At 45.1% G+C, this 19,399-nt stretch overlaps 1 protein-coding gene across 2 annotated transcripts in view; it reads left to right on the top strand.

Annotated features, from left to right (window-relative positions):
- Window positions 1-2,041: 2,041 nt before the first annotated feature.
- Window positions 2,042-19,399, top strand: part of AK5 (adenylate kinase 5) — a 148,897-nt gene continuing 131,539 nt past the window's right edge. The window contains exons 1-5 of one of the 2 annotated variants that reach the window (XM_075615766.1): window positions 2,042-2,412; window positions 10,490-10,676; window positions 12,432-12,599; window positions 13,812-13,981; window positions 14,075-14,188. In XM_075615766.1, coding sequence (XP_075471881.1) covers window positions 2,353-2,412; window positions 10,490-10,676; window positions 12,432-12,599; window positions 13,812-13,981; window positions 14,075-14,188 — 699 coding nt within the window. In that variant the 5' untranslated portion in view covers window positions 2,042-2,352. The remainder of the gene's footprint in view (window positions 2,413-10,489; window positions 10,677-12,431; window positions 12,600-13,811; window positions 13,982-14,074; window positions 14,189-19,399) is intronic. The other variant, XM_075615765.1, reaches the window with a different exon arrangement.

Here is a 19,399-nt window from a genome sequence, read left to right as displayed (position 1 = left end):
ATACAGGGATATACCAAATAAGTAAACATGGGAAGGATGTTGATCCAGGGAGTAATCTGATTGCCAATTCTTGGAGTAAGGAAGGAATTTATTTTTCCCCTTATGAGATATAATTGGATGATACGACACTGGGGTTTTTTGTTTGCTTTCCTCTGGATCAATAAGTAAGTATAGATAAAGGATAAAGTATCTGTTGCCTAAATTTAGCATGTCTCTTTTTAACCTCATCAACTATGTAACTATGTAGCATTACAATGGACGATATCAGCTCTGCCTATAAAATAGAACTTGCACTCCCCTTTTTCTAGATGTGTGTATCTGGTGCTCTGGTTCACCAACAGGTACAATCAATATATATAGAAAAAGAATTTAGACCGGTGCCCTGAAATGCTATTTTTGTAAATTACTCATTGAGTTAGCAAGTACTGTATTTCTTGTTTAAGTGCCGATCTAAAATCGTTATTTGTAGATAACCGTTCTGCATATATGATTGCATCTATATATAAACAAAATAATGATAGTTCTAATACTGACTCTGATCTCCCAGGCTGTGCAGTCTCGTGCTCATGTCTCCTTGCCTTAACTACAGTACTAGGAAGCAGAATCAATGAGTGGTAAGTGATGCTATGTGAAGCGTCTGCCCTGCTTCCCAGGTTGCTAGGAGCAGATTGACAGGCTTTTCCCTGTGATTTGCAAGGGCTCTATCCTGCTCTTCCTATTCTGCTCAGTCCAATTTAATTGCATTCCCTACTGATTACATGTGTGAAGGTGGACGCTGCAACGAATCCCCATCTCCTGCCTTAGAAAGACATGGTCATAGCGGCCAATTGTGTGTAAAAACAGAACAGGAAGCAAAGATGAGTCAAGATTAAAATTATATGTACCACAAGGGAGGATAATGCTGTGGACCAGGGGTCTCAAACTCAGCCCTCAAAGGCCACGAACAGCCCATCTTTTATGGATATCCCTGCTTCAGCACAGGTGGCTCAGTTACCAATTGAGCCACCTGTGCTGAAGCAGGGATATCTGAAAAAACGGCCTGTTGGTGGCCTTTAGAGACTGAGTTTGAGACTCCTGCTGTAGACTGTGCTGGAGACACCAAAGTCTCAGTGTACCTTTTGGATCTTCCCTTTGATGGGTCTCCTCATGTAGTAAGACTTAGCCCCAGTTAGTAAATCTGGGCCAACTCCAAGTTATTTTTTCATGTAATTGGTTATCATTTTGCAGTTTAACAGAGCATGATGCAGGGACATTGATCCTACATAGAAAACTCCCACAAATGCTGAAAAATTGACAAGAAGTAAAAGGTGACCCTGTGTGCTCATTTGCATATCATGTCCCAGAATCCCTGGCTGCAGTGGAAGCACTGTATGCAAAGAGATAATGGGGAAAGGCAGGGTTGCAGACCTGTCGGAGACATGTGAATGTGCTCACAAGTGTGGTTTTATTCGCTCTACACTGTACACTGGAAGGTTGTGTGTCCCTTTTTTTCCGCCATAACTTATTTAATGTGTGGATGAAAACGCTATTAAGAGTCCTGAGCAAGAGAAATGCTTTCTATCTAAATCTTATTGGTCTTCTGAGATGGGGATGCAATATCAAAACATCATTTTGCACAGTTGTCCCCAAAGGCTCACATGAGTCAAGCTATTAACAGGAGATGCCCGGCACCGCTTAGGGTTCAAATGGTCTGTGTTTGTAGTGGACACAAACACTACAACTCAAATATTTTGCAAAAAGCACAATTACATTTCAAACAAGTCATGTTTTCAACCGATTAATTTTCAACAATGATTTACATTAAGCTGAATGTATGTCGATGCAGGCAATTTTATTATTATTATTATTATTTTAAAGCAAATGTTTGACAAATGTGAGGTTTAACAGCAACACACTAACCGGCGCCTGATTGGGGTTGGCTTGGGAACACATTCTCACATCCCCACATCTCTTAACATGAATGAGCAGCTCAGCAACCAGCAGGGAAGAAGCACACCACGCAGTGAAATGGTTAAACGGGGATCTTGGCATCAAAGTGACAAGGGAGCTGAGTGTGAAGCCTCAGAGGGCTGGGGTAGTGCGCAGCAGTGTGTGCGTAATCACCGAGCCAGCCTGCTGTGTGCGAGAGCTTCCCGGATCCTGCACTAGAGCAGGGAGTGCGCATTTGGGGGCAGTGCCTGTGCAGTGAGACGGGAAGGGGCACGGGAAACCCCGTCAGACCGGCAAGCTCTGTGCTCTGTGCTGCTTTCCTAGGTTAGGGTCAGGCAGCACAATAAGAGCCTGAACCGGGCAGGAGGAGCAGAGCTCGGGGGCTGCGCATTGTTCTTCTCATTCACTGCATCCAAGGGAAGGATGAACAGCAGCGACTCCAAGGAGTACCTGGCACGCAGGGAGATCCCGCAGCTATTCGAGGTAAGCGAGCACGGGGAGGTGGTCGGTGTTCATGATGCATTGGGAGATTATGTATGATAACATGCTAAATGATATATATATTTACAGCGAAGTTATGCAGTGTTTGGCAATATTATGCAAAGTGCTTTTAGTTTTTAACGCGCTTGTTTTATAAAGTGTCAGAGAGCTACAGTACAAATAGCGCAGAGGCAGATGGTCTTATCCGTTTTTATATGTTAGCGTGCACATGGCTATCTTCTGATCTAAAATACTGATAGTCACAAAACCGTTGGTCCCTCTTGTCTCAGTGACAGGAGTGTAATTAATGCATAAACTTATAAGATTGCTCTTCAAAGTCATTTTCTTCTGCAATTTACTCGTCTGTAAGGGACCACAGGACAGTGAGAGAGCAGGCAGAGAGAATGCAATGACAGTGAGAGAGCAGACACAGAGAATGCAGTGACAGTGAGAGAGCAGGCACAGAGAATGCAGTGACAGTGAGAGAGCAGACACAGAGAATGCAGTGACAGTGAGAGAGCAGGCACAGAGAATGCAGTGACAGAGAGAGAGCAGGCACAGATAATGCAGTGACAGTGAGAGAGCAGACACAGAGAATGCAGTGACAGTGAGAGAGCAGGCAGAGAGAATGCAATGACAGTGAGAGAGCAGGCACAGAGAATGCAGTGACAGTGAGAGAGCAGGCACAGACTGCAGTGACAGTGAGAGAGCAGGCACAGATAATGCAGTGACAGTGAGAGAGCAGGCACAGAGAATGCAGTGACAGAGAGAGAGCAGGCACAGATAATGCAGTGACAGTGAGAGAGCAGGCACAGAGAAGGCAGTGACAGTGAGAGAGCAGGCACAGAGAATGCAGTGACAGTGAGAGCAGTCACAGAGAATGCAGTGACAGTGAGAGAGCAGGCACAGAGAATGCAGTGACAGTGAGAGCAGTCACAGAGAATGCAGTGACAGTGAGAGAGCAGGCACAGATAATGCAGTGACAGTGAGAGAGCAGGCACAGATAATGCAGTGACAGTGAGAGAGCAGGCACAAATAATGCAGTGACAGTGAGAGAGCAGGCACAGAGACTGCATTGACAGTGAGAGAGCAGGCACAGATAATGCAGTGACAGTGAGAGAGCAGGCACAGAGAATGCAGTGACAGAGAGAGAGCAGGCACAGATAATGCAGTGACAGTGAGAGAGCAGGCACAGAGAAGGCAGTGACAGTGAGAGAGCAGGCACAGAGAATGCAGTGACAGTGAGAGCAGGCACATAGAATGCAGTGACAGTGAGAGAGCAGGCACAGATAATGCAGTGACAGTGAGAGAGCAGGCACAGATAATGCAGTGACAGTGAGAGAGCAGGCACAAATAATGCAGTGACAGTGAGAGCAGGCAGAGAGAATGCAGTGACAGTGAGGGAGCAGGCACAGAGAATGCAGTGACAGTGAGAGAGCAGGCACAGAGAATGCAGTGACAGTGAGAGAGCAGGCACAGAGAATGCAGTGACAGTGTGAGAGCAGGCACAGAGAATGCAGAGACAGTGAGAGAGCAGGCACAGAGAATGCAGTGACAGTGAGAGAGCAGGCACAGAGAATGCTGTGACAGTGAGAGAGCAGGCACAGAGAATGCAGTGACAGTGGGAGAGCATGCACAGATAATGCAATGACTGTGAGAGAGCAGGCACAGATAATGCAGTGACAGTGAGGGAGCAGGCACAGAGAATGCAGTGACAGTGAGAGAGCAGGCACATATAATGCAGTGACAGTGAGAGAGCGGACACAGAGCATGCAGTGACAGTGAGAGAGCAGGCACAGAGATTGCAGTGACAGTGAGAGAGTAGGCACAGAGAATGCAGTGACAGTGAGAGAGCAGGCACAGAGAATGCAGTGACAGTGAGAGCAGTCACAGTGAGAGAGCAGGCACAGATAATGCAGTGACAGTGGGAGAGCAGGCACAGAGAATGCAGTGAGTGAGAGAGCAGTCACCGATAATGCAGTGACAGTGAGAGAGCAGGCACAGAGACTGCAGTGACAGTGAGAGAGCAGGCACAGAGGATGCAGTGACAGTGAAATACATAACAGGCACAGAGAATGCCGTGACAGTGAGATACATAACAGACACAGAGAATGCAGTGACAGTGAGTGAGCAGACACAGAGAATGCAGTGACAGTGAGAGCAGGCACAGAGAATGCAGTGACAGTGAGATAGCAGGCACAGAGAATGCAGTGACAGTGAGAGAGCAGGCACAGAGGATGAAGTGACAGTGAGAGAGCAGGCACAGAGATTGCAATGAGAGAGCAGTCACAGAGAATGCAGTGACAGTGAGAGAGCAGGCACAGAGAATGCAGTGACAGTGAGAGAGCAGGCACAGAGAATGCAGTGACAGTGAGAGAGCAGGCACAGAGAATGCAGTGACAGTGAGAGAGCAGGCACAGAGAAGGCAGTGACAGTGAGAGAGCAGGTACAGAGAATGCAGTGACAGTGAGAGCAGTCACAGATAATGCAGTGACAGTGAGAGAGCAGGCACAGATAATGCAGTGACAGTGGGAGAGCAGGCACAGAGACTGCAGTGAGTGAGAGAGCAGGCACAGATAATGCAGTGACAGTGGGAGAGCATGCACAGAGAATGCAGTGAGTGAGAGAGCAGGCACAGAGAATGCAGTGACAGTGAGAGAGCAGGCACAGATAATGCAGTGACAGTGAGGGAGCAGGCACAGATAATGCAGTGACAGTGAGAGAACAGGTACAGAGAATGCAGTGACAGTGAGAGAGCAGGCACAGAGAATGCAGTGACAGTGTGAGAGCAGGCACAGAAAATGCAGTGACAGTGAGATACATAGCAGGCACAAAGAATGCAGTGACAGTGAGAGAGCAGGCACAGATAATGCAGTGACAGTGAGATACATAACAGACACAGAGAATGCAGTGACAGTGAGAGAGCAGGCACAGAGCATGCAGTGACAGTGAGAGAGCAGGCACAGAGAATGTAGTGACAGTGAGAGAGCAGGCACAGAGAAAGCAGTGACAGTGAGAGAGCAGGCACAGAGCATGCAGTGACAGTGAGAGAGCAGGCACAGAGAATGCAGTGGCAGTGAGAGAGCAGGCACAGAGAATGCAGTGACAGTGAGAGAGCAGGCACAGAGAATGCAGTGACAGTGAGAGAGCAGGCACAGAGAATGCAGTGACAGTGTGAGAGCAGGCACAGAAAATGCAGTGACAGTGAGATACATAGCAGGCACAAAGAATGCAGTGACAGTGAGAGAGCAGGCACAGATAATGCAGTGAGAGAGCAGGCACAGAGAATGCAGTGACAGTGAGATACATAACAGACACAGAGAATGCAGTGACAGTGAGAGAGCAGGCACAGAGAATGTAGTGACAGTGAGAGAGCAGGCACAGAGAAAGCAGTGACAGTGAGAGAGCAGGCACAGAGCATGCAGTGACAGTGAGAGAGCAGGCACAGAGAATGCAGTGACAGTGAGAGAGCAGGCACAGAGAATGCAGTGACAGTGAGAGAGCAGTCATACATGGGTATGGAGACTCCTTACTTGTGTATACAGAGCTTTCAGAACCTCAGAGGTCTCTTATTTACATGTTTAAAGAGGAGACCTGTTGATTTGTCAGTCAGTTATTAAATCCTCAGCATTGACAATAAGGGATCATGTTAGGTAGGATGCTTGTTTTTGCATTCGTCACGCTGAGATTCTATGGGATGCAATTACTGCATGTGGTAAATAGCTGGATGTAAGTTTAGTTTAGTACAATAAGGCAATCTCCTGTAGATCTACATATAGCCTGCATAGAAATGCCATGTATGTGAGCAGACCGGCTGTCAGTAGCAACAGCATTTTAACAGTTTGGACTTAAAGCTGCATGTGTGTGACTCAAACCAACTCAAGGGTAATTGTTGGTTGGTTAATTTTAGAATGAAAATCAAATAAACAAAAAATGTTTGCAGTTATTTTTTTCTTTAAATATTATATGATGTACATGGTAAAATATATTGCTTAACATAATGATGATGGAGGTCTCCATCTGACCATCAGCGAGCAATAAGAACAATCACACTGAGGAGATCGCTGCACTTACAGTATTACAAATATCAGTCAGGCAAGCTCATCATTGCTTAGTGCAGGGTTCTCAACTCCAGCACTCTAGACCCCCAACAGGTCAGGTTTTCAAGATATCCCTGCTTCAGCACAGGTGGTGCAGTCGAAGACCGAGCCACTAATTGAGCCACCTGTGCTGAAGCAGGGATATCCTGAAAACCTAACCTGGTGGGGGTAGGGGGGTCTTGAGGGCTGGAGTTGAGAACCCCCAGCTTAGTCGGAGGTCTGATGGCTTTCTTTTCATGTAATCCTCCAAATCCACGACACACCAACAACTCAAACCTAACACATCCGCAACACAAAAACATCTTGGCTCACAAGATCCATAGAACAGATATGAAGTATTATCAAATAAAAATAACACTACTTGTAAAGAACTATAGCACGATACCAGTCACCCACATCGCTTATCTGGCTAAGAGTGGGTTATATTCATTTTAGAATTCAACTGCATTTTAGAGCATTTTAACAGTATGAAGCAGTGTGTGACCACCCCCATACTGTACCAAATATCAGGCAGGAGAGTGATGCTGTCAACCAGTGTCACGTACACAGTATTCTAAAGCTATAGGGCCATATTTACCCATTCTGTTATTCCATATGAGGCTGTCTGGTGTTGGAAGGCGTATTATGATATAGTTAGCACTTATTAGTAAATATACTGTAGTAATAGTGCTTTCCAATGCAATCCAGTTATCCTGCATAACTCAATTGTTCCTCATGTTATCAAGTAAGAACTAGGCATACATGTTTTTAGATTTAACATACTGGATGATTCATTGTGTATATAGGAGTGCTTTCTATAAACGTGTGCTGCATTTAGATATTCTATTTAATGGTGCTAGATTATGGAAATGGTTCAGTAACACAAACAGATTAACCCTGCTCTGAAAATCACATAGGGTCATAATTACTCAATAGTACGAAGCCAAAAGGCACTTTAAGTCTCATTCAAGTGGAAGATGCTGTAACGCCTGGCACTGCTTATTAAATACTAGCTTTTGTGCCCGGCTTCGCCCCGGGGAATGTAATATTGAATACATGTCCCTGCCCCCCCCTCTCCCCTGCTGCTGGCACATCTCCCTGTGCCCCCCCCCCCCCTGCTGCTGGATGTAGTGCGGGGTGAGATTTGTCTCTGTGTGTGTGTGTCTGTGTGTATATGTGTGTGTCTGTGTGTATATGTGTGTTACTGTCTGTCTGTGTGTGTGTGTCTCCCCCCGCTGCTGGAACATGTCCCCCCCCCCCTCGCCCCACTGGCGACACATCTCCCCACACTGCTGTGGCATGTCCCCCCTGTACCTGCACCACACTATGATGTCCCTTCCTGTACCTGCAGCACACTGATGTGTCCCCCCCCCTGTACCTGCACCACACTGTGATTCCCTCCCCATGTACCTCCACCAAGTGTGATTCCCTCCCCCTGTACCTACCACACTGGGATTCCCTCCCCATGTACCTCCACCAAGTGTGATTCCCTCCCCCTGTACCTACCACACTGTGATTCCCTCCCCATGTACCTCCACCAAGTGTGATTCCCTCCCCCTGTACCTACCACACTGGGATTCCCTCCCCATGTACCTCCACCAAGTGTGATTCCCTCCCCCTGTACCTACCACACTGTGATTCCCTCCCCATGTACCTCCACCAAGTGTGATTCCCTCCCCCTGTACCTACCACACTGGGATTCCCTCCCCATGTACCTCCACCAAGTGTGATTCCCTCCCCCTGTACCTACCACACTGTGATTCCCTCCCCCTCCTCACTCTGCTGTGCGCCAGTAACAGGTCTCCCGCCTGCCTCCTGTCCATCACACCCGGGCCCGGCACAGCTGACGTCAAGCGATGTAAAAACTCCGCTCCGCCGACGTCATAACCCTGTCTTGAATCCCCGTCACACCAGCCCTGGCTCCTCACCATTGAGCTGCTACAGCGGCGCTCCTCCTCCTCCTCCTGCACCGACAGCGCGTCACAGGAGCGCCAACCCATCATCCCCGTTGGTACATCTCCCCCCGCTTCTGGCACATCTCCCCCCGCCCCCCCGCTGGAACATCTCCCCGTACCCAACCCCCGTTAGCACATCTCCCCCTACCCAACACCCGTTGGCACATCTCCCCCTACCCAACCTCCGTTGGCACATTTCCCCTCCGCACATAATCCAGGCAAGGACACACCCCCTCCCTTAGTAGCTACGCCCCTGCCCCCTGCTCCTGCTCTAACAGATGCAGGACACCCATGGGAAACTTAGAATGTCCATCTTTTGGGAGGTGAGTGACATTGGAAGGTCTAAATAGTTGCATTGACCTACAAATCCGCAGCAGAATGTCCAGTGAAGGTTTTGTTGTGCTACGTGGTGCCGTTTGTGAGATTTCGATGCTTCTGACATACAAACAAACAAACAGACAACTTAGAATTATAGTATAGATAGCATATAATCTCATTCTTGATACTGTAAAAAGGTCATATCACAGTGACTTGTGCTGTATTTCCTCAAATCTCTACCGATGTCGCCCCAGCATAAGATTTTAGATGAACCAATAAATTATCAGTACCACACAGCACATGGGACACAACCACTTCAATGCACTTCACATGACATACATATCAGTTGATATTCATAGTGACACTACTTATTTGGGTTTGCCAGAGGGTGGCTTTTTGACTTGTGCCCTATTTAATGGTAGAACAATAGGAATCTGTACAGGCATACCACGGTTTAAGGACACTCACTTTAAGTACACTCGCGAGTAAGGACATATCGCCGAATAGGCAAACGGCAGCTCACGCATGCGCCTGTCAGCACGTCCTGAACACCAATACCAGCTCCCTACCTGTACCGAAGCTGTGCTCAAGCGGGGAGTCTATAGAGCCTGTTACAAATGTGTTACTTACATCAGTTATGCACATATAGGACGATTGCAGTACAGTACATGCATCGATAAGTGGGGAAAAGGTAGTGCTTCACTTTAAGTACATTTTCACTTTACATACATGCTCCGGTCCCATTGCGTACGTTAATGCGGGGTATGCCTGTATAATGTTTTGTTAAAAAGCACATTGTTAACTTGAGATGTTAAATATGTTTGTAACTGTAATATGTCATGTCATCATAATATTCTGTATCCCGTACATACTTGAAAACAACATGTAACATTCAATGCATTTTCTCCTAGTAAAATATTTTATAAATAAGTATTTTGGTACAAATATATGACATAAGTAAGTACACGAACCCTTTGATTTGGATTTTTGCATTTTTCTGCTTTGTGTAAATCAATCCTATAAAATGAGAAGAGCGAGATTACTGTATATTGCAGAAATCTAATTCACAAACACATTATTTTGCTTATTTGGTTAATAATAATAATAATAATCAGTGGTTGACAAATCACCAAAAAATCTACTCGCCACACAAAAAAATCTACTCGCCACCTAGTACCAAACGTGTGCTGCTTGGGCCAATATTTACTCGCCCGGGGGGAGCAAATGTATAGGTTTGTCGAACACTGATAATAATAATAACTATTTTATACAGCGTTTTTCTCCCAATGGGAGTCAAAATTACAGTTTAATGCATGGTACGCAGCACATAGGAATGTTACAGACAGTCCCTGCCAAGAAGAGCTTAAAATCTGTATTTATGGTGCCTGAGGCACAGAGAGATAAAGTCACTTGCCCAAGGTCACGCAAGGAGCTGACACTGGGTTTTGAACCAGGTTCCCCAGCTTAAAACTCAGGGTTCTCACAGACAGTGTCCTTGCTCACAGAGCCACTCCTCCAGCCCAGCTTGTGTGATCTAGATATAGATTGTGTGATCTAGATATAGATTGTGTGATCTAGATATAGATTGTTTGCAGCCTTCTCGTGCTTTCTCTCATTAAAATACCAAATGTTGTCAGTTGATAATCAATATAATATGCCTGCAAATCACACCTCTGTTATAGTAACTTATATTCACACTACGTCTCACTTTTTGTTACTATGTTGCAGGGGCTTCTGAATGGATTAATGTATTATAGACCTGATGATCCAGTAGACTATTTGGAAAACTGTTTAGAAAAAGTGAAGGAATTGGGAGGATCAGAGAAAGTACGATGGGACACATTCGTAGGGCCAGACAAGAGAAATTTGCCCCCTCTCAACGGTGGACAAGCAAGAAGATCTTTTTTCAGAAACGGTAATATATAGTAATATATAGTAGCAAACCCCATTGCATTCTTTTATATTGTGTGGATTGGTGCATTGTAAACAGGAGGAGCATTGCTAGAAAAGCTGCTAGAAAAGCTGCACATTTGACTTAAAATAGCCTTGTGTTTTTGCTTTTGTTAGGTGATGACACCCAGTGGGGTACAGTATATGTATCAAGGCAAATTTGGTGCAATTCTGGGAAACAAAAATGGCACCTAATGTATTAAAGAAAAAAGTCCCTTTACTTTCAGTTGCCCTCCTTAATACACCTCATGGAGTTATTTTGCCCCAGAATGTCTCAACTTTTACATTTTATACATAATGTATATACAGTAGGGCCACGCTCATACGGTGAGTTCCGTCCATGGTGCCGCCGCAAAGCGAAATGCGCCACTGGCGATTTTCAGGGTCTCCTACCCTTCTGCGCATGCGCAGACTTGCAGTCCCCCCCTTCTGCACATGCGCGAACTCAGCCGCTCCCTCCAGCGCATGCGCAGACTTGCAGTCTCCCCCTTCTGCGCATGCGCAGACTTGCAGTCCCCCCCTTCTGCGCATGCATGAACTCAGCCGCTCCCTCTTCAGCGCATGTGCAGACTTGCAGTCCCCCCTTCTGTGCATGCGCAGACTTGCAGTCCCCCCTTCTGCGCATGCACAGACTTGCAGTCCCCCCCTTCTGCGCATGCATGAACTCAGCCGCTCCCCTTTTGCGCATGTGCAGGCATAGCGGCCCACTTCTCGGTACCGCCGTATTGGCGGATCACCGAGAAGCGAAACACCGAGAAGCGGCGCCCTACTGTACCAGGGATGGGCAACTCCAGTCTTCAAGGGCCACCAACAGGTCAGGTTTTCAAGATATCCGTGCTTCACCACAGGTGGCTCAGTCATTGACCGAGCCACTGATTGAGCCACCTGTGCTGAAGCTGGGGATCTTAAAACCCTGACCTATTGGTGGCCCTTGAGGACTGGATTGGCCGCCCCCGGTATACACCTATGTGTTCTAACACATGGCACAATTCACAACAGCACATGAAATCATTGGCTTTCTGCATGGCCTGACCATTCGACTCCTGAATCGAGAAATAGGCACTGGAGTTTAAATGCGTATATGTTAAGCAATTCTGCAGCTTTTCAGTTTGGTAGCTGCCAAGACGTGAAGACTTAAAAGACATAGGGACCGTTTACTTCTGCTTAGCTAGCTTTAATCTCATTTTAATGAAATGACTTCGTTGGGTCCCCAAAGTGATGATAGCACTGGTATGCTGTACATGTATTATTAATGCCATGTAAACACCAATAGCCATTTTAAATGCCGGCAGAAAAAAATATTTTTTGATATTGCAGTACATTATAAATAATTTTCAAAACAGGTAAGTACTTAGTGGGCTAAAATGCAACAAAAGCACATTCTTGGATATAGAAATTCTCCTAAATTAGGAAATATATGATCTCCAACGTCTACTTCTTTGTCATTTTGAATTATTGAGTCAAATTACGAGCCTGGTAGTACAGTTGTGAATGCTGATATTGATGTGATGTAATATCGTCATTAGCAAATGAGGTGGAAACCTTTCATTCGCCCAATGTATAAGTTCTTTTAAATAAAGAACAGTTTTCATTTAAGTTTGCTTTTGCTGTGCGTGTGCTTAAACAGCACAGGAAAACTGTATATACAAATCCGTGTAAAACAAAATCTTCTGTGGCCTCATTATCCTGACTGTGCTCTCGGGCTGTTTCTGTTTTACAGTGTTGCCTGAAAGTGGTAATTTCCCCTATCGCCGCTATGATCGATTACCGCCTATCCACCAGTTCTCCATAGAAAGTGATACAGACCTCTCGGAAACGGCAGAACTTATTGAAGAGTATGAAGTATTTGATCCTTCAAGACCTCACCCAAAAATCATACTTGTCATAGGTATGTAACGAATGTTGAATCATTGTATGCTTCTAATACACTACAAGCGTCTTTGAAGGAGCTGCAACTAAGGATGGAGAGTTGCATATTTATCTGGTAGGGTTTGGAATCTTGGAAAGAGCCGAGCCACAAATTCTCGCTCAACTTCCTCTTTATTTCTATTGGAAGCCAATGTCTCTTCTACTCCTATAAATTGATAGTATGCATTTAATAGATTTGCCACTCATTCCTTAGCCCAGAGGTTCTCAACTCCAATCCTCAAGATCCCCCCAACCAGGTCAGGTTTTCAGGATATCCCAGCTTCAGCACAGGTGACTCAATCAGTAGCTCAGTCTTTGGCTGAGCCACTGATTGAGCCATCTGTGCTGAAGCAGGGATATCCTGAAAACTGACCTGTTGGGGGGCTCTTGAGGACTGGAGTTGAAAGCGCCTGCTTTTATAACCTTAAGGCAACAAAGTGTGCTTGCAGGGGGCTGTAGACCTGTCTAGCAGTTTACAGTATAACATCACATTCACTACTGGGTATACAAACATCTGTGCTATCAAAAGAAGGCACATAATAATCATATTGAACTCTGAAATATAGAGGATATTGGTGCAGCTGGAAATCTCAGCATTGCTACCTTATGGTACATCCTAAACACCTAGTATCTTTAGGCAGAGGCCATGTACCAAAGGTATCCAAGCTTAAGCCCTTTTTAAAGTTGAAATTTGCATACTTACACCCTTCTGAAAATATGCATGATTCATGTCAATGTGTAACAGATATCCCAAAAGACCTGGCTACAGTTTGTTTTATTGACGAGTTTTATTCTCAGTTGGTTTGTGTACCTTGTAACACTATTGACAGTGCATTCCTAAACATGCACACATTTCCATAAAAGTCACTTTCTAACTATATCTATGGAGAACTGTTTTATGGGTCTATTAATAGAAAGGACCTGCAGAACATACACTAGAAATGCGTGTTAATGAGTAAACCAGGTAGACACATACAGTGATGAAAAATAGTGTATGAAAAGATAAGCTCTAACTAGCACTGTTTAGTAAATATGGGCTAACATTTGTGTCAAATACAGAATACTTTTTTTATTAAAATATTAATTAAATGTACACAACGATTTAAATAGTCCACGTGTTTTCTCAAGTCAAATGAAATATTCTGGTTAGCTTATTGGAAATCAACACGGCATTACCATTTTTTAATAATAGGTGGACCTGGCAGTGGAAAAGGAACCCAGAGCCTAAAAATAGCAGAACGCTATGGTTTTGAATACATATCAGTGGGCGAATTGTTAAGAAAGAAGATTCACAACACAAGTAGCAACAGAAAATGGAGCCTAATTGCTAAGATAATTACGACTGGTGAATTAGCCCCACAGGTATGACAGCCACACATGTGCTGCCCGCGTAACATTCACTGCATACAAACACGGACAATTAATCACGGTCTGTTTTTCTCATTTCTGTGAAAGGAAACCACAATTACCGAAATAAAGCAAAAACTAATGCAAATTCCGGACTCAGAGGGCATTGTCATTGATGGATTTCCTCGAGACGTTGCCCAAGCCCTTTCCTTTGAGGATCAGGTAAGAACTTTCGTCATCCTCTTATACTCTGCGGTATTCTGTGGTTTCTAGTAAGCTGTGGGGTACAGGAAAAGGTTTGCGACATCCGGAGGCTCTGCTTTGTATGCAGGGCGCTGCGCCTTCGGTGGGGGGCCCACGCTCCCTCCTCCTGTCATCCAAAGTCCGCCCGACAGGAGAGAGAGGAGCTGGGGAGGCCCTGAACCAACGCAGGACCGCACCGTAGCTCACCCCAAGGTAGGGACAAGGGTAAGGGTGCGGGTGGGTGTAGCTGGAGGAGGTGAGTGTGTGCGCGCGCAGGGGGTCTCACCTTTTGCAGAGCGGCCTTCCTTCTGCAGCGTTGCGTTGTCATGCTGATGCGTTGCCATGACAACACAACGTGACATTATGCCATGACGGTGCAGGAGAGGCCCCGCCATAGCTTAGGCCCAGGGGGCTTCAAAAGTTCAAGGAAAAGAGCCATTTTATATTTTTTAAAAATAGTGTCCAAAATATTCAGTGAGCTGCAACACATGCATGAATATTGCACCCCACAAACACATACATATACCATACACACTCTCATAGGTATATACTGTATAATCATTAACATTAACACCTGCACTGTCCCACGCCGGGCCTCTCTCACGCCGGTGTGTGTCATCACAGAGAGGCCCGACGTGGGACAGTGCAGGAGGCCGGCCAGCAGCTGGGGAAATGCCCAGCGGCAACAAGAGGCCTGGCCACCGCCGGCCGGGCCCCCCTCCCCCGCAGCTACCGGCAACGCAGTGAGGGAGAGAGGGAGCAGCGTCCCAGGACGGAGGAGAGCCGTATGTAGGGGCTGAAAGAGCAGCATGCGGCTTGGCGCTGCAGGTTGCTGACCCCTGGTTTAGTTCGACCTGACCCTTCGACAGCAAAGAGAAACCCTAAGCCTATTCTAATGATATTTTCTGCATCATCTATGGCAGGAGCGGCCAACTCCAGTCCTCGAGGGATACCAACAGGTCAGGTTTTAAGATTAGGCCTGCTTCAGCAAAGGTGGCTCAGTCGTTGACTGAGCCACTGATTGGGCCACCTGTGCTGAAGCAGGGATAACTCTAGTTACATAGTATGTAGATGAGGTTGAAAAAAAGTCATAGGTCCATCAAGTTCAACCAATGCTAAATGTAGACGACAGATACTTTATCCTTTATACTTACTTATTGATCCAGTGGAAGGCAAACAAAACCCCCCAGTGACACATTATCCAATGATATCTCATAAAGGGAAAAATAAATTCTTTCCTGACTCCAAATATTGGCAATCAGATAGCTCCCTGGATCAACATCCTTCCCATGTTTACATATTTGTTATATCCCTGTATACCTTTCCTATCTAAAAAGATGTCCAACATTTTTTTTTAACACATCTATTGTTCTATTGTATCTGCCATCACAGTCTCCATGGGTAATGAATTCCACATTTTAACTGACCTTACTGTAAAAAACCCTTTCCTTTGTTGCTGGTGAAATCTCCTTTTCTCCAAACTTAAGGGATGTCCCGAGTCCTTAGTACTGCCCGTGGGATGAATAGTTCTTTTGAAAGCTCCTTGTACTGTCCCTGAATATATTTGTATATAGTTATCATATCCTCTCTTAGGGCTGTTATATAGTGCCGGGCGCGGACTACGTCGTGCGCGCGCGCGGAATTTTAGTTGGCTGACATCAGTCAGCCTTCCTATAATGGCGCCGCACGCGCGCACACAGCAGGGAGAGGGGAGCCGACAGACCGCGGAGAAGGCGGGGAAAATCATCTTTCGCGCCGCTACCAGCGCTGAATGTATGTATATATGTGTGTGTGTGTGTGTGTGTGTGTGTGTGTATACGTGTGTGTGTGTGTGTGTGTGTGTGTGTGTGTGTGTGTGTGTGTGTGTGTGTGTGTGTGTGTGTGTGTGTGTGTGTGTGTGTCTATGTATTTGTGTGTCTACACAAATGTAATAAATATTTTATTTTTACCAATGTTTTTTTTTTTAATAAATAATAAATTACACATACATACACACACATACACATACACATACATAAATACACACAAGCACACAAACACTGTACCTTCACAGCTCTCACAGTATACATACAGAAAGCATGCGGCACGTGCACGTGCGTTCGCATAGGCACGCGCGGCCGCACTGCCGCATGCTGTATAGAACGGGCCTTAGATGCCTCTTTTCTAATATAAATAAATCTAATTTAGCTTGTCTCTCCTCAAGTTAGATTTTCCATCCCCTTTATTAACTTTGTGGCTCTTCTCTGCACTCTCTCTAGTTCCATAATGTCTTTTCTAAGGAGTGGTGCTCCAAATTGTACTCCATATTCAAGGTGTGGTCTTACTAATGCATTATAAAGGGGTATAATTATGTTTACTTCCCTTCCATCCATTTCCCGTTTAATGCAAGATAAGATCTTGTTTGCTTTTGCAGCTACTGCATGACTTTGGGCACTATTGCTAAGCCTGCTGTCTACAAGCACTCCTAAATCCTTCTCCATCAAGGATTCCCCCAATTTATCCCCATTTAATTTGTAAGTCACCTGTTTATTCCTGCTTCCCAAATGCATAACCTTACATTTATCTGTATTAAACCTCATCTGCCATTTACCTGCCCAAGTTTCCAGTCTCTCCAAGTCCTTCTGGAGAGAAATTGCATCCTGCTCTGACTCTACTATCTTACAAAATTTAGTGTCATCAACAAAGATGGCGACTTTGCTCTCTATGCCAACCTCAAGGTCATTAATAAACCAGTGAAAAAGCAGGGGTCCCAGTACCGATCCCTGAGGTACTCCACTCACAACTTTAGCCCAACCTGAACAAGTTCCATTTATGACAACCCTCTGCATATATTTTTACTGAGTCCATGTAGTTCCTGGACTTTTGGTGGCCCTTTGAGGACTGGAGTTGGCCACTCCTGATTTGTGGCTACCTTTCTTCCACTATGATAGGGGGTAATATGCAGTTATTTTGTGCAATAACTGGGTGCAATATCTGTTTAAGTGTGAAAGGCTGTTATTTGACAAATGCTTCCATGTTGGTTGATAATTGTGAGTTACTCGCTACATTCCCCTCACCAATGTGTAATTCCTACTACATTTATATTTTCTCATAAACAAACATGTTCTGGCCTCGTGGGAAGATTGAGAAAACAGCTCCACTTCTAATAATGAGCGCATAACATAGTGTTAGGAGACACCAATTTAAAGTAATAAAACTGGCCTAAACGTTAATTTGATATATTATGTACCCCAATTAAAGGAATACAAAGAATTGTAACCATGGGCATGATTACGAAAAAGAGCTATGATATAGTGGGTATTAAGTCAAATGGAAAGACACTCCATTTGTGACTCTGAGATAAAAAGCCAATGGCATTCTAATTCTTAGTATTCTTGTAATGCCAGCCCATAACATTCACAGCATAATGGTACCATGGGTATTGAGTGTATTTAGCATGCTGTGGGTTTTGCCCAGTCAATCACTTACTGAATCTCATTCCAACAGATGGATGCCAAGTAATGTTTTCTCTCTTCTGTGCCTGGAATTTTAAAACCTTTCTAGTCTTTTCAGTCTGTGAAAGAGGAGATTATGGGGTATTTCTGGAAATAGGGTAGATAATAAGTGTCAGGCCCTTTCAGCAGGCGCGTCGCTATAGAAATCTGCAAATATTTTCAATCATCACCTCCTCTCCATGTTGAAATTGCGAAGTGTAAAAATGCGTGGCAGAATCATGCAGCACTGAATGTGTTAACATTGTCCAATCCTGTTGTAACTCATGTTAAATCTGGTAACTCTAAATGCATTGATGGAATATACAAATGTGGGTTTGGTACAAGCCGAATGCAGGCACTGGAGTAAAGCAAGCTAAGGCGGAAATATGTGGTACTGTATAAATGAATTGGTCTTGTAAAGCTCTGCATGCACTGTAAACAGGATTCAATAATAATATTATAAACTGCAGAGATTATATGAAATCTACATGGAGATGTCATAACCTGCCATAGCACAACTAATGGGTTAAAGCAGGGGTGGCCAACTCCAGTCCTCAAGGGCCACCAGCAGGTCAGGTTTTAAGGATACCCCTGCTTCAGAACACTTGGCTCAGTCAGGATGAAGCAGGGATATCCCTAATACCTGGCATGTTGGTGGCCCTTGAGGACTGGAGTTGGCCACGCCTGGATTAAAGCCAGCAAGCAAAGAAATTGGTGATAATGATGTCTATTGAAGAGAAGGAGAGCAGAAAGGAAGTGGTAGATAGGTAGGAGATCTTACAGGAAGAGGGATATTTCTGTTTGCTTGTCTTGTTCACCCATGTAAATGGTCAGGCCCCAGAGACAATGCTGGTAAATGGTCAAGGTCTTCACTCTCTAGAGGTGGGTCATTTCTCATTTGAAACGACCTTCAGGCCGTAGCACTCTGTAAAAAAAGTACATGGCCATCAGTTACCTTCCGTAAAACTCAATTAGGAAACAGTCTTATTTTTGTCCTGAAGAAAGTTGTTTCTAATCTCAGCCAACTACTTTTCTCTTTCCGTTGAAGAAAAGGATGGATTTTTTTTTTTTGGATGAGCAAAACAATGAAAAAATTATATATTTTAGGTTAACATAAAGTAACAAAAAGCATTATTCTATCTATAGCACATACACCATGTGAGTTTCCAGTTGACTCAAACCTGCAGAGATCTAGTCACCAGATAACCACCCCAAAAGTCCACATAGAGATGTCCGTTTGCCCACTGAGAAAACTGCTCATCACCTCCTTTTAATTTGGGGAGGAATTCATTGCATGGCATCCTATAATTGTGACTAAGGAAGCTATGGTGGAATGATGGAGTTGGACGAGGTTGACATGTCTCAGTATGTAGAGTAGAGTAGAGCAGTGATTCCCAACCAGGGTTCTGGAAACCCTGGGGCTCCTTGAAGCAGTCTCCGGGGTTCCTCCTATGGACCACAGACCCTCCCCCCCCCTGGGGGTAGGGTTTTTTGGTATGTATTTTGTAGGGTGGATTGAGAGAGAGTGGGGTAATTGACGGAAGGTAGGGGCGAGTGAGAGAAGAGAGGGGGGCAGGAGGGGGTGAGTGAGGAAAAGAGGGAGTAAGAGTGAGACGCAAGGGATAAATACATGCGAGGCGGGAGGGGGGAGAGTTAGTGAGATGGATGGGAGAGAAATACATGGGTAGAGGGTGGGAAATAGAGGTTGCTCGCAAGG

The sequence above is a fragment of the Ascaphus truei genome, chromosome 10 (assembly GCF_040206685.1).
Source record: "Ascaphus truei isolate aAscTru1 chromosome 10, aAscTru1.hap1, whole genome shotgun sequence".
Lineage (NCBI taxonomy): Eukaryota > Metazoa > Chordata > Amphibia > Anura > Ascaphidae > Ascaphus > Ascaphus truei.
The sequence above is the reverse complement of the archived record's forward strand: the minus strand, read 5'-3'. Positions and strand labels throughout refer to the sequence as shown.